Source organism: Sander vitreus, chromosome 14 (assembly GCF_031162955.1).
Source record: "Sander vitreus isolate 19-12246 chromosome 14, sanVit1, whole genome shotgun sequence".
Classification (NCBI taxonomy): Eukaryota; Metazoa; Chordata; class Actinopteri; order Perciformes; family Percidae; genus Sander; species Sander vitreus.
In genome coordinates this window covers 12525578-12542277 of record NC_135868.1, presented here as the reverse complement: position 1 = coordinate 12542277, position 16700 = coordinate 12525578, and the positions used below count along the sequence as shown (strand labels likewise).

The 16700-nt window shown below is 37.6% G+C and overlaps 1 protein-coding gene across 1 annotated transcript in view; it reads left to right on the top strand.

The window, feature by feature from the left end:
• Positions 1-3747: 3747 nt before the first annotated feature.
• Positions 3748-16700, top strand: part of akap9 (A kinase (PRKA) anchor protein 9) — a 70768-nt gene continuing 57815 nt past the window's right edge. Inside the window, exons 1-3 of the mRNA XM_078267130.1 lie at positions 3748-3965; positions 12001-12273; positions 16470-16514. Coding sequence (XP_078123256.1) covers positions 3918-3965; positions 12001-12273; positions 16470-16514 — 366 coding nt within the window. The 5' untranslated portion in view covers positions 3748-3917. The remainder of the gene's footprint in view (positions 3966-12000; positions 12274-16469; positions 16515-16700) is intronic.

The window sequence follows — 16700 nt, the reverse complement described above, 5'->3', positions numbered from 1 at the left end:
ATACTATTTGCTGGAATCAGCCTCCGAAATTCACCATTTATCATTTGTGTGCACATGTAAAATCTGAACTCGTCCTAAGGTTGTTAAAACTCTCAAATACACAGAGGCCATAAAAAGTGCTTGACCTGGATAATTGCATTGCTATTTGCATAAAATGTACACTGTAAATAAGCATTGACTTGCAAAGCCATCAGAGTGAAATTGGATTTTCAAGTCCATTCATAGCTGTAGGTGGCAAGCTTAATGTTTTCAGTATAATCATGAAACTACTAAGTTGTAGAGTATGTTGGACTCTGAGTTACAGGCATTAATACTTAATTTATGCCAGACATACGTGATACAGCTGACGTTCTTGTATACCCATGAGGCACAAGAGAGCATTTGCCATGTGTTGAGGCTCACAGCTTAGCATTGAAACATCTACTGACCCATTGTCTGTCTTTACTGATGAGTCCCACCACTCATGCATATTTTAATACTTCAAAGTGATATCTTCATTATGCAAATTAGCTTTTACTCTGCTGCTCTAAGATTGAAGTGAGCATGGTGTTTAGTGAAACCATGATAGGGTGAGGGTTTCAGTTTTATTTTGTCTCAGTCATCAACAGGACCAGTTTATATGTCATTACAGTTCCACTTTTCTCACACTTGTCCAAATCACTCCTGCCTGTATATTTGCATATAATAATGTGAGAGGGAGCAACTCTTTTGGCCTATGTTTCTGCCTTGTTTAAATCATTTTGAGTCTAACAAGACGCATGATGAGATGAAATGGAAGACACAAGGAAGAAGGATGAATTTGCTCCTACACTGAGACAATTCATAAATGTTGCATCTTTTGCACATATTGGTGCATTATTATACACACCCAGCTAAAACTATAATGCAGTCTAATACAGTTAGTTTGTTTTTATTATGTCATGCCAGACTGTTGGCTCATCGTGCATGGGATTACAGGACACTGCTAAAAAACAACAACAACATACAATTCAGGTAACACAGACAAAAAAATTGATTTTCAAACAAATTGTATATCAAATAGCAGAAATAAAAAGAACAGAGATGCTAATTGACGTAGGTTTATTCTGATCATTGAAATAGCATACATCTATTCCTTAATGTTTTTTGTTAAAACAGCTTTAAATGGATATTGATTCAATTTTATAGTGTTCAGTAGTGTTTATTTTATTTTGTTCCCTCCATGTTGTTTAGACTGGATTAGTTTCAGACAGGTGTATGTAGCCAACTGAGGGGCTCTTCTTCCCCTCAGCCAAAACGCATAAATGACTTTCTAATAGTAGCCAGTAATACTTTTCACTTGCCATCTTTTCATTCCTTTATGCTCATCTGATTCCATTTTAATTCCAGTGTGCCTATTTTCTCACTCCCTCTGAACCTCTTACAATTGTTAAGTGGATTTATGGGTTACTTCATGCATGCATATGTCTGCTGTTGTGTTTTTAATATTGGATGGATTTCTGTCCTGATCCATTTGTTGTGGTGTACTTGGTAAAGTTGCTTAGGTAACTGCTGACACTTTACTCCTTCAGCGAATCAATAATTCAAAAGCTGTCGAAACTTTCAAATGCTCAGCAGTTCCTGGACGCTCCTGCACGTGAAGTGAGTGTTCACAGGTGGGATCAAATTGGTCAGAATGTCTAAAAGAAGATGGGTGGAATTCAAAATCTGCCAAACTATAAGCTGTTCGGCTCCTGTCAGCCGAAGACACAGAGCATCCTCTCCTGCTGCTGCTGGTATGTTTTAATTGTTTCTAAGAGGCAGACAAATCTTTTCTTTTTGGTAGCTCCAGCAGGTTTTCTGAGAAAATCATATTATTTTATGAACCATATTGAAACACAAGGTGACAGGACTGTGGCCTACAAGAGTACTTTAACAATGTTTTTACATTTAACATTGTGTTGTTCCTGTGAATATGGAGGTTTTTAATAACCTAAGGTTGAGTTTAAATTTTACAAATATGCATACACAAGCTGTATTTTTTTTAAACTCAAGATCTTTAGTGTTTTTAGAGTAGTATTCAATATGAGATACTAGTATCTCAAATATCTTTTCAAAAACTTTCTTTGGTAGTAAAAATGTGTTGCCTCTGCAGGGTGAAGTTATGTTGGGGGAATTTGGACCTAATAAAATCCTAACTACAGCTCTGTTACATCACCGGTTCCAGACATCTGAATCGCTGCAAACTTCTCCAATTTGTTCACGTTTAATGTGGAAGAATTAATGAATGAAGTGAACCAAAACAGCACTTTAGTCTGTATTCTGTAAGCTATATCCTGAACAGGTATTGATCTAATACCTGTTATAATGATACATAAACTAATGAAAATATTTTTTTTTTTGAAAAAAATATTTGTAGACAGAAGATCAATTCCACATGGAGTCTGTCTGTAAGTTAAATAGCTTGTACATTGTGTCCTTTCTCGCCTTTATCTGTCCTGGAAACTGAGTCTCTTATGTTACCTGCTGTCTCATTCAGCTAAGGAAGCTCAAATGTTTTCTTTTCAAGAGTTTACGCCAATAGCCCATGCTATGCTGTAAAATGTGAGTTGATAGGTGAAGTCTTTATTAGAAAGAAAAAAACTGCTTTGAAATGAAAATATCTAGTGTTAAAAAAGAAACCTCTCTCGTCTTCTCTCTCGTAACCATAGAAACTGAGCAGAGGTTTTATGCAGGATTCAGACTGCATATGAAACAGTGACATGTATGACATTATGAAAATCATCAGATATTTGAATTATATCATTAATGCTTTTTAAACAAATCACTGTACACTAAGACATTAAAGGATCCTGCCATGTCAGTATTTCCTTTACAAATTCAGATTTCGTCCAAACCTCATAGATGAAAACATGAAAAATGACAAAGAAAAGCAACAAAATAACATAGCCATGTAGTTTATTTAAGAAGTTTTAGATAGTCAACAACTGTTTGATTGTGATGGAATGTAACTTAGTGCATTTATTAAAGTACTACTTGAATACAATTTTGAGGTACACGTACCTCCATTTGATGCCACTTTATATTCCAGAGAGAAATATTGTACTTTTGAATCCTCCACATTTATTTGTCAGCTACACTTTGTGGTTACTTTACAAATTGAGATTTGACATACAAAACATATGATGACATTTAAAGTAGTAGCCTATAATAGTTTCTTTTATGTATTTTTTATTGTAAAATTTCTATTCTACTGTATATTTATGTTTTTAACTATTGCAGTAGGCTACTTCCACTTTCATATGTTTATTATATGCACCAAACACAACAAGGCAAATTCCATGCAACTGAAAACTTACCTTGGGAATAAAGCTTATTCTGAATTTGATTCTGATAAATAATTCTTCGTAAAAATACAAATGATCCATTTTACTGCTATGGAATACTCTGGGAATACTTTTACTTTTGATATTTTATGTACATTGTGTTGCTAATACGAATGTAAAAACGACTTTTTCTTGTAATGGAGTACATCAATGGCGTGCTACTCCTATGTTTACTTAAGTGGCAGCTCAAATTTCCTCTTCTACCATTGATCAAAACGGTAGTAGCTTACTCATTGACATATATAGCTTACCCCCTTGAGCCTACTGCGTGGTGAACGTTTTTATTTGCAGTAATTACGACATTTCTGACAGCACATGAAAGCAACAAAGTGGAATGTCAGGGGGCGTGGCTGTGAAGGCACCTACACGGCGTCATCATAGTTGCGTCTCATGTTTACGTGGAAAACATGGCGGCGGACTACCAACAAGGAGACAGCACCACCTAGGAAATGCGACTGGCAGCGAGCTGGAAGACATACGAGAGACATATTTAACCGTTAGTTTTTAGATTGTTCTCGCTGATATTTCGCATGAAGCAGTTTCCCTCTTGTTTCAGCCACAGGGACCGCGGTGATGGAAGACGAGGAGAGGCAAAAGAAGCTGGAGGCCGGCAAAGCAAAGGTAGGATTCTCAGTTTTTGGTGTTAGCATACCGGTAACTCATTAACACTGCTTTTATAGCTGTAAAGTTGTAAGTTAATGTTGTCGACAACTTATTTCCTCACGGCTGGGTCTGTCATCTGTTTTTTTTTTTGGTCCCCCCCCCTCCCCTTTTTATGCCCTTCTCAGCTGTCAGTCCCAGCAAACATGCGCCCTGCTGACAGCCGGGGGTTGGCTCGCCGGGGTTAGCACAGCTACTGCTAGCCACAGACTCCTTTGTCATCCTGCTTGTCTAACGTTACTCCGATGTTTTATTTTACTTTTCTGAAACGTGCAGTAGTGTGCACGCAATGCCAACTTAATCACCCACAAGTCAAGCCGACACATCGTTATCAAAGGCTTATTAACGCCACCTGAAGTGTGCCGGACAGGCTGGTGTAACAGGATTTACAGGACATATCCCCACTAGCTAGAGCAAACATTGCCCCACATGAAATTGGCGTGCTACATTGGCTTTTTCAATCATCAGCATCAACATTTAGGTCAGGAGGACAACCCCCACCCATCCAATAACTGATGTAAAACAATGTTATTTGCTACAACAGGATATGCTTTTGCCTTGTAAACCTGGATTGATGCCCATGGCATCCTTATTATTTTTGTCACAGAAATGAGTGTTGTTTAATGTTATAAATTGCAATGAAATAAATGGTACACTGCTCTATCTGACCTATGCTTTATTCATTTCTCGTTGCTTGGACTGGTGAGATGCAGCATTACCTTGCAGCAGCTCTGTTATTGCTATTTGTTTACCCAAACATCTCGGGTATAAATTCTGTCCATAACATGCCTGAAAGGAGATATTAACAAGATGTGTTGTTCCGAGCCTAAAGACATGTGGCTACTGAGAGGAATTATATACAAAACATATTTGGCTATCAGTGTAACAATCTAAGGATTAAAGAAGTTATCTTTTATAGCCTCATCTTGGCACAAAAGTCACATAGATATTCATCACTATCACTATAACATCCCTTTTTAATATTGCAGTTTTTGTCCTTGTGATTCTCTATGAACCCATTTACAAAGTGTTGGTATTGAGAATACTAACAGATACATTTTGTCAGGCAGACTTGGAAAGGTGCTACACTCCAAATACTGTCCATCCAGACACTGCAGAGAAAGATTTAATACGCTGCGTTTGGCCCCACTGCACTGCAGGAGGGTCTGCTGTTATTTTACACAGTAACATGTCACCATGCCCTCACATGCAGATTAGAAACTTTACAAGATATTTCATTGTTATTTGTTCTAATAGCCTCCCAAAGTCAGATTGGATCTTGTAAGTTTGGATTGAGTCCAAGATGCAGGGCTGGGTATCATTCAGAAAATTTCAATATCATGGGCCCCCTGTAGCTCACCTGGTAAATCGTGCACCCCAAGTACTAAGGCTCAGTCCTTACCACAGCGGCCTGGGTTTGAGTCTGACCCCTGGCCCTTTGCAGCATGTCATCCCCCTCTCTCTCCCCTTTTTTTTCTGTCTTCATCTGTCCTATCGAATAAAGTCCAAAAAAGCCCCCAAAAATCGTAACAGTGTTTTTCCTGTATGACTCTATGACGTGTAACATTAGACAGCCAATCACCAACATTATTAGATCTTGTTACAAGCATGCTGCATGCTTATTGGCTCACTGACACTGATGAGATTTATGAAAAAAACGAAAAAGGACTTTCGTAGTTTGTCGCCACTCAAGGTTGAGATGTTGGCTTCTTTTACAGTCACAGGGCGTGTCTCCATTGATAACTTTAAATGTTGATTTAGCCTTGTACTTTTTATCTATTTGTCTATAGGTCAGTACTGCTCAGCCAGTCCATTTGTCCGTCTACACAGTGTGTTGAACAGCACTGATTTTTAATACAACTTCAGGGACTAACATGTGCCAGCCTATTTGCTGTTCCAGCATTTTCAAAATGATACTGATTGGCTCAGGGGCAGGGCAGGGCACTGCAGTCTTTTTTTATTTGGCTCAAGGGATGCACGCATAATTTATGGAGGACGGCATGAATGTTTGTTTTCTCTGCTTCTCTGATTCGTCACTGATTAAAAGTATGTTTGTAACTTTACCAGCTTCTACCATCATGAGTGATGGGTTAATTTATGTACTTGCAAAGCTTTGTATCATTCTGGAAAATGAGGCATCAGGGCAGTGCAATCTTATGCACAATTTCCGATTTGTATTTCTTCACTTATGTTTGTGCTAATTGTAATGCTAAAAAAATGACTTTCCAAACCAAATTACATACGATATAGTCTAAACAGTCTTCTTATAGTAGTAAAGATATATTTAGCCCATTTGGGAAACCATTTGCCAAACCTTGTATAACACAGCAAATCTTAATAGTGCATCCACAGAAAATTGCTAGTAGCTTGTCTTAGGGTTCAAATAGCCAAAATATCTGCGTCACTGTGAGACAGCATTGCAGGTTTTGAGGACAGCAAAGGTATAAGTTGATCTACTTATCTTAGGCCTGAACGGTTAATCTTTCAGGTGACTAATCATGTATGTGCCCAGCACAGCTCTATATGATTAATATACTTTGACCACCATAACTTATTTAGCTAATTAATCGGCTTGATTGACACTAGTGGGTTTTCACTATTAGGTTGCAGTCTTTATTATCCCTATATGTTTGAATATATAACTTTGAATGCATTTGAAGCTCTTGTAATGCCATGCTGTACTGCTTGAGAAGGGATTACCTGGTGATTAATTGAATGTGATAGTCTAACAACTGTCCAGTTTAAATCAGCTACCACCTGGAGGATGACCGAACCTAACTTTCTGTGTTAGTCTAGAAACTTGTGTCATGTCTGAAGGAGTCCTTTCCCCTATTCTAATATTTAATCTTTAAGAAAAATAAGGTGTAAATGCTGCAGTTGCACACCACAACTGATAACTAATGTATAGATGCCATACCATGAAAGAGGCTGTTTGGGTTTTACAGTCTTTGAGAGAAAAGGTTTTCAGATGTGAACTAGTATCTGTGTATAGCTCACTCATCACAGATTTAGTGGGAACTAAATCTTAGGATTTATTACCACCAGAATGCTTTTTGCAGTTTTGCAGTCTTTCAGTTCTATTTGTTTGGTCAAGCACTACAATGTTAAATGCCAATCTGGTTTGCACCAAATACTCTCGAAAGTGTGAAGTCACGATTGTCTTTTAGATATACTATACTTTGAACAAACAACCCCAAAATACTAATACTAAACACAAACACTTTTTTTGTGTATAAGGAAACATTAAAGCACATTACATTTTTAAATTTTTTAGGGGAATATATGGCGAGGGCACGCAACAATCGTCCTATAGGCTAGATTGAAACCCAGGATGTTGCATCTATGTTATGCACTCCAACGGGTCAAAATCCATCATATAGTTGAAGTTACTGAGGCTGGAATTGGAAGAGTTACCCTGCTTGCTGCCCACTGTTTTTTCTGGGGTTGTGAGGGAGACTGTGACGCTTGAGGATGATACTGCATGAGCATGACTTCATTCATTCTCAATAGAAATTATAAGGATACTTGACTTTGATCATGGCTTAGATTTGTTGAATGCAAAGGCACGCAGGGCCGTGACCGTGAGAAATACGTATTGCTTGAGAGAAAAACAAGTTTAATTTATTGTCGACCCACAGATTAAACTGAGCCAAATGTCATTGTTTAATAGGCAGTATGCACGTGCTGAGAATCAGAATAAACTACTGGAATGACTCTACAGAACAGTGATAGCAGTGTGACGAGACTTCAGGGCAGGAGTTGTTTACAGCTCAGTTTTTATCCTATGTCTGTGATATGCATATGTAAATATACATTTCAGCCAATTCCTGCAATGGTTTGGAAAGTGTCTTGAAAAGTCTTGAAAGTTTCGCAGATGAAGCTCCACCCGCTGCACCAGTCATAAACCAGGTGGCTTCCATTGCTGTTTTTTTGTTTTCAGGGCGATTAGCTATTGCTGATTACTAACTAAAATGTGTGTGTGTAAAGCACAAGAGTTTGGGCCTCTAATAGCTAGGTGTTGACTAACACAATATTGCTGGCAGTCTCATTGACACATGACATTAGAGACAGTGAGCCCCCCCCTCCACCCCCCCCCGGGGACACTGCACTGCTGCATTTCAGTTTTGCTTCAGTATTTTTAGCAGTGTGTCTCATAGGCATCAAACTACAGCAAACCACTTTGTTACTCGTATAATAACGCATTTTTGTAAATGATGCTTGTGATCTGTATATTGAGCATCACATGTACTACGCTACTTTTTCAGTTTGTGGTAAAGTATTGTAAATTCAGTATGCTTTTTCCTGAGGCACAAATGTTAAGCTCTTCTGAGAAGATCATTGGCTTTTTATACGTCATCAAATCACAAATGCTAGTGACGCAATTATTGGTCAGCTGCGTTTCTCTCTTCATAAAACAAGGCTGTCTTATGTCTTTTGTAATTTCTATTTAAACCATAAAGATCTTCTCATGTATTGCTTTTTTTCTTTCTTCTTTTTTACATCATCTCATCATATATATTGTTTTTGTCCAACCCTACTGTTTGTCTAATTTCCTCAAACTGAAATTTATCCTGCTGAAAAACAAATTTTCGTCATGTTTCCATTAAGTTACATTAGTAAAACATTTAGACATATAAAAACATACATAAACACACATCCGCACTAAAAATTGTGTACTTCCACTCCTTCCAGTAACACCAGATTGTAATTGCAATTTAGTTGATTTTAAATAAAATCAAACACAGTTCACTGGATGTTGTTGTTGATGCTGTTAGTCAGCTGCTATTAGACATGGATAAAAAAAAAAGCCTGTGTAAAGAATATGCCTGTGTAAATGTTTTCAGAGAGCAGATGGTGATACACCTACGTAGTCTGCTTTCCCAGATGGTGATACAGCCACACAGGCTCCAGTATTCCATATGTTCTGCCAATGCTCTGCTCTGCCCAGCCAAATAAGGCAGCCTGATAAGCAGCTCAACGAAAGTCTGGGTTTCCCTGAGACGTCTTTAAAAGTCAGGGCGATTTCTGCTGGCAGGTCCACTGCATATTGCACACTAGTGCTAGTGTGTTACTCCCGATTTAAATCAGAATTAAAGGATAGCCTTGTTGTGTTTTCAGAGCCTCTCTGTCATGATAATCACCAGATTCTCCCCCTGTAAGACTGGCATTCATTCATATCTCACTCCTGGTTATTTATACTGACTTTGCTGCTACAGGAGTGGGGTTTGCTGGAGAGGTGCATACAATCTGTGCTGTCAGTAGAGCTGCAACGAGTAATTGTTTAGTCGATCAACAAAGAATGAATCGGCAAGTATTTTGATAATTGATTAGTCATTTTTGGGGCAAAAATGCCAAACATATGCTGGTTCCAGCTTGTCAAATATCAGGACAAAGGAAAAAACACTTCTTCACCAGTATCTTCGCTAAACAGTATTGCCAAACCTGTATATTAATGTGCATTTAGGGTTAGGATCTTCTGTCATAGGGTACATTTCCAGGACAGGTGAGCAGGCATTAGCACGGTATCCTTGGCAACTGTCTATGGCAATCCATGCAACACCTGTGCTGTGGCACCTGCTGCCCCTGCTGTCGGTCCTGGTTTATTGCCAAGTATGATTGCCACTAGAGATGTTCCGATACCGATACCAGTATCGGTATCGGCTCCGATACTGCCTAAAACGCTGGTATCGGGAAGTACTGGAGTTTATGCACCGATCCGATACCATGTAATAAAGCCCTAAAGAAAAAATACGTTAAAGTAGTAGTATTTATGTTCTTTTTACGTTTTATAACTGACTGTCAAACTGCAGAATAAAAGAAAGTTCTGTGGCATTCATGTTTCACAAAGAGTTTAACCTGAGCCAGACCGACAACAAAGATAGAAATCACATCCATACAGGATAGTAGTATATAGTTCTTAAAACATAATAAAATATATGACTCACTGGTATTGGATCGGTGCTCGGTATCGGCCGATATGCAAGTTCAGGTATTGGAATCGGTATCGGGAAGCAAAAAATGGTATCGGACCATCTCTAATTGCCACTACAAGTAATTTGACTTGGTGAAATTTGGTGAATAACACTAACCACATTGCAAAAGTATAAAGACATGATATAAAATAAAAAATAAAAACATTTACAATAGGGTATGAAAAAATAAGCATGCGTATATGTTTTTAAAGTTTCTGTTTAAATGTGTACAGTTGTGCAGGAATGTGCAAATTATTGTCCAGGGGTAGACAGTTAAAGAAATGGACAAAGCGACACCATTATACTTCGACGGAGACCAGTGAAGTCTATTAGAAGCACTTTTCCCATGATGGCTGAGCGTTACTGCACAGCCTCAAACTGACAGAGACAACGTAGATGTGACGTGAGCAACCTGTCTGTTGTAAGTCTTCTGGTAGCTGTGCCAAGAGAAATCTCAATCATTCCCAATCTTGCAGAGACGGAGAGCGTAGGTATATGTTAGGAGATAACATAGGCACAAGGTAATTATTGCTAACTAAAATGCTAGTTAACATTAGTAATTCAACTTAAACAGCTAATGTAAGTTGAAACTGCCTGTGAGCTTCTCCTGTACGGTACTTTGTCTACTATGCGATAGCAAGTCGCATGGTTATGACATAATCGTTAGCCTATTTTTACAAAAACGCCTGCTATGGAGCCATAACGTGAGATACAAGGTAATGGAGCCTTTTATACATTGTCGTGTTTCTTTAGAAATAAACAATGGACAAATAAAGTCTTTAAACGCTTCAGATGTAAAGTTATTTGCTGTCAATGCGGCGCCAAAATGAATGGCAGTCAATGGAATGCTAACAGCGGGTGATGGCTTGTTAGCAACAAAATGGCTCCATAGTAGGTACGCTTTGCGGAGACTGGCTTACCCCCTTGGATATGACCATATTTATCATCAAAACGATATAAAAAAGTCTATTATATGTTTTTCTATATCGTTTCTATCAGTGTCGTAAAACCAGTGGCTGAACTGCGTTAGAGCAATATTTACGTCATTTTGACGACAATGTAACTTGTGATCCTTGCACCCTATCTTCATTTTGCACTAAAGGTCTTAATAAAATTAGTAATGTAAGTAATATAATAATAATATGTAATCACACAGGAGTATACAATAATAGGCTTTACCATGTGGTTATTTCATATAGACTTTATTTATTGAATTACCAGAAAACATGCTGTATTGTGAGATAGATAGATATATATATATATATATATATATATATATATATATATATATATATATATATATATATATATATATATATCTATATATCTATATCTATATCTCATTATTGAGATATGAACATTTCCTGTATCAGGACACAAGATTTTGGCCATATTGCCCAGCCCTATCCAGTGGAAAATTTAAATAGATTAGCACCAGCACTGGAGCTTAATACATTGATATGAAGTGGAAATTGGTTCTCGTACCCACAAAAAGTTGTTTCTGTCATGAATCCATGAATAATAACAATTTAAAGCAACAAAAATGTTACTGGCCGTTCAGACAGATTGCTAGTTAAAAATGTAATCTCTTTAGTCAGGATTAGCACCTGGCAGAGCAAGTGGCATGTGTCGGGTCATATGGACACAGGGAGGGAGGACTCACTCGGAGAAGGGAAGACTTTTTGGGACACACAATGTTTCGCTGTAGTTTCACCAAACTGTGTGGACTCCGAGTAGGTTCATGTGTTTTTTTTTCTTTTGTTAGAAGTATAAACTCCGTTCTAGACAGACTAATGAAGTTGTACATTAGGCTAAAGCAGGTGGTTCTTTCTCTCAAGTCTTAGTATTAGGGTCAGATAAATAAAGATCTGAATGGAAGCTACGACCGGAGATGTAGACTAGATTAACACTTAAAAGGATTTGATTGAAACGTTTGCTACTGTTTTTAACTTCCAAGGACCAACATTGAAGCAGAAAGTGTAATTTTATCTTAAACCCTGCCTGTCTCCCTTTTCTCTCTCAAGTTGGCTGAGTACCGCCAGAGAAAAGCGCACGCTGACTCCCAGAAGAAACAGAAAAAGAAGAAGAAAAAGAAGCCGGGAGAAGACTCTGAGGGGGATTCGCAGGGAAGGGTGGAGGTCGAGCCGGACCAGTCTGTGGGAGGAGAGGAGATCTCAGGCCGAGAAAGAGATGGATCACAAGAAGGAACTAAAGACCCATCAACCACAGAGTTCACCTACGCCAGGACGCTGCGGAGTGGAGAGACTGTCAAGCATGACCAGACCTACACCATAGAGGTAGACTCAACAATTTATTATAGTAGTACAGTATTCACGCATACAGAATCCCAGTCCATTCTTTCCTTTTAATACATAAGAAAGACTCGGACCATAGCTTGGTGTAGCTGGACAAACTGTACAAATTAGCCGTCTGTTGCACTAAAACTCATCAAGCAAATAACTATTTTTGTCATTATTTTCTCTTATTTATCACTGAATAGTTTAATCTAGAAAATGTCAGCACATACTAAAAAAAGGCCCATAAAAATGTACTCAAGCCCAGGTCGACACATAAACCTAGAGATATTTAATTTACTATCAAAGAAGATTAAGAAAACCAGAAAATATTCACTTTTGAGAAGGTGAAACCAGTGGATTTCTTGTATTGTTGCTAAAGAAATTACTTAAAGGAACGCGCTGACTTATTGGGACTTTAGCTTATTCACAGTAACCCCCAGAGTTAGATAAGTCCATACATACCCTTCTCATCTCCTTGCGTGTTGTAACTCTGTATGACGCCCCAACAAGGTCACTATGCTTTTACTATCTGTAATGGTTGACTCTATTACTCCAACTCTGAGCGAACTCCAGGCGAACTCTGTGCTCCTCACCACAGGGCTTCAGGTGCTGCTAGCAAATCACTCCGCCCAACTAGCAGAAGTAGCAGTGCTTCACCTTTCTGAGAATATAGTTCCCAGTATGTTTACGGTTAGAAGACGGCTGTGTCTCATATGACCTAGTTATTTGTACACCCTGTGACTATACAAATCACAACATGTAAATAGGAACATGTTGGCGTTATTTTGTCACTTATTCGGAGCAGTAGGCTATTTGGAACTGGTTACCTCCAGGATCTGTGCTAGGCTAAGCTAGCGCTGGGGGCGTCAGACAGAGTTACAACACGCAAGGAGATGAGAAGGGTATGTATGGACTTGTCTAAGAAGACTAGACATATGCATATCTGTATTAGAGAGAGAGAGAGAGACTTAATAAAAATTAGTAATAATCTATACACATATGGGTATGGGTTAAAAAAAGTAGTCTAGTGGATCTTATTGTGGCATTGCCGTCACTGCTGATAAAATGTCAGATCGAATTGTGGATTTGGAGAAATGTGACAGCCCTAGTGTTCATGAATGGTTGTTTCAGTGAAACAATCAATCTGCTCCAACAAGTGAGAACAAATATGATTTGCCTCCAATTAGTTATCTGATGAGAAAACATCTGTGGCATTTGCTGCATCCTGTGGAATTTCAAAATAAATAGGTGCCATTCGAGAATGGATTTCTGAGTGATAATGTGAAGAATAGACTCCTCCAATCAAAATTCAGAACTGGTTTGAACATGCCCATTGGTATTGTAATCATTTTAAAAAGAATTATTCATACCCGTACATCTTTGTGAAAAGGATCATTGTCCTCTCCAGTGTTTTGTTTCTGTTGTCTCCTGGAGCTTAATGAGTCTGCTGTAGCTGTCATGACAACCAGTTTCACTGGGAGCACAGACGCGCAATGATGTAGGAATTTTAGCATGAAAGAATAATTAAACAAATAATTGTTGAATTCATTGTTTTCAGAATTTTAAAATCCAGTGATTATTAAATGAAAATAGTGCAGGTGGAGCTGTATGGCATTATTGAGTCACACAATTTAACCTAAACAGATACAAAAATATCTAGGCTAATCATTGAGCAATTACACTTTGTTGAAAGAAAATGTTTGCATGACATTTGTCTACAAGCAAGCATACACTTCAACATATATTAATAATTGATATAGATGATACTTAACGACTTAAAGAAGGATTGCTGTTCACATGTGAAACGTATACATTTAAAAAAAATAAAAGTTTCCTTGAGAAAGCCTGGGAGAAGGGTAAAAAAGCTCTTTACCGAGATAATCTGTAGATATTTGTGTTTTTTGTAAATAATGTTATTTCTTCACGTGATTTGTATTTGCGAGGCCCGGAAGACAGAAATCAAATAAAACTATCAAAAAACTATATGAAATTTCTTTTTCCCAATAGTAAATAAATAATGAATTATTAATAATTCTGGTTTTATTGGAGCCATTCTTTCAAAGAAAAGCCATTTTCCCTGTAATTGTTACTGAATTACAAAGTTTTAACTAGGATGAACCTTCTTAGAAAATTATCAGGAAATTAGGGATTCTCACAATTAGACCAAAATTCCCAAAAATCTAATAGACTAAATCTAGCCTGATCTGAGACTGGTACCTCTTGGAAAAAAGGAAATGTATCTTTGACTTTGTGTCCTAAGAGTAAAGTTTGGACTTCTCAAAATGCCTTTAATACTCTATGATATTTGTTTTGATGCATGCATCTAGTTGGTATTCATGGTATTGTATCTTGAGACATTTTGTTTGGAGGAGGCTGCAGACTTTATGCTGTGATGTTTGAGGAGAGCACTGGTAAACTGCAGTAAAAGATAAGAAGATCCTGTAATGTTAATAATTTGCTTTGATGAATACTCAACTACTGTGCTTCGTTATAAGACTTTTATAAGTTGGTGTAGTGCTGCTTTGATGGTAATTTTTAATTTGCAGAAGATACTCAGTTTTTTTGTCGGGTGTATATTTAAAAAAAAAAAAAAATCACAACCTCAAATGTTTTGGTTGTGCTGGGGATTCGGTCTAACTTTTATATGCTGAGTTCTATCTTTGCATAATACATCACTGACAGATAACTTCATCAAACATGCTATTTGAAACTTAACAACAGGGATAAAAATCCATTGTTGATGCATTCTACGAAATAATTTCATATCCACAAATACTACTGCAGCCCTTGCAAACCCAGCCTGCTTGTTGTAATTCAAAGAATGGTCGGCCAATTTAATGTTTGTTTTTGTTTTTTTTCACATAAAAACCTTTCAACGGATAATTGATATTTGGTCTGTAAGCTTTGCAAACATACATGACCTTGCAAACCTGCAATTAATTATATTCGCTAGTCTCAATCTGATAAATAAATATTTAACAGAAATTCAGCTATTCCAAAACAGTTTGAAACATATGCACAGACCTGAGGGCTCTTGCACATTTTTTTTTTTTTCATCATTCGAGCCCTCTCAGTCTCTTTTATTGGCTCTGTGCAGCCACTCTTTCCCTGAACCCACTGTACATTTGTGCCCACAAAACTACTGGTTGCCATGGAAACAGACAATTGCCTTTAAACAGGTTGAGATGACCAATTTCTGCCTTGCAACACTTTTTAGTAGACCTTAAGGTTGATTGAATGTTTTGTTGCAAAGCGAGTCTTTTACCTTGGGAGCGACCCACAATCCTCTCTGCTACAGAAGGCTGTAGGACATGTGGTATTTTTCTGCTGCATGGATGGGAGCTGTTATGTATCCCTAACAAATGAAACTTGTACATTTTTAAGAGACTGAGCCATATACAGCGCGGTAACTATGAATGATTTATGTAGATGAATGATGTAACCGTTTAAAGTTAAATTATTTGTTCTCCCCTATGATTTTTTTCCCCCCATTTTTTTTTCACAACAGTTGTTGTCATCCCAGTTCTATTGGTCATGGAGTTTGATTCTCTTCAGAGATTTTCTAGTGGCACAGCTTTTTGGGAGCAGGAACTGGTTGCTGTGGAAACACAACAACTCAAGTCTTTCACAGTATAAGTAATTGCAAATACAAGAATGTTGATTCATTAGACATCAGCAGCTGCAAGTAAACTTTGCATCAAGCTCTCTCATCAACAAAGGTTGTAATAAAACGTTCATGTCACTTGGCCAATATTCTTCTTTGTGGCCGTTGCTGTTCAGTTTGAATTGATGTTCCAGTTCTGCAATCAATCGAAGACAAACCTGTAATTTCTCTCCTGTTCTGGGTCCCATACAGTTTCAATTCATGACCTGAAAATAGACTTAAATAATGGCCGTCATTACTCTGTCGGAGTAATAAAGTAGCTGTGTGACAGAAGTAGGTTAGGCCCATATTGTAATGCTGATTGCCTACTGAAATAGGACATAAGGCAGGCATTGTTTTAAATTGTTATGATTGAACATTTTATCACGTGCATTTTATGTTGGATCAAAGAACGGAAGACTTCTGGAACTGTAATGACTATATTAAGTAGTCTTGTGTTATCATTGAAATCCCTTATTTTACTTGGCTCATATATCCTAAATGTTTTCTACATTCAGTATTAATGAAATTCTCCTGATCTTCTCTATTGCAGCCGGAAAGTGAAGTGTCCACTACTGCTGAAGATTATTCCACAGAGGTGAGATGACCCTTCTGAAAATATCTATCTTTTCTCCCTTTTGATTTTATGGTAACTCCAAATGTTTTTCACAATGCCACGTTTAGACCAATGCAACTTGCACATTAAAGCATCTCCGAGTAGGGCCTAATGCACTTTGAGCTTTTTGTGTATTTGTTATTGTATTTTTTGTATATGTTGTATATA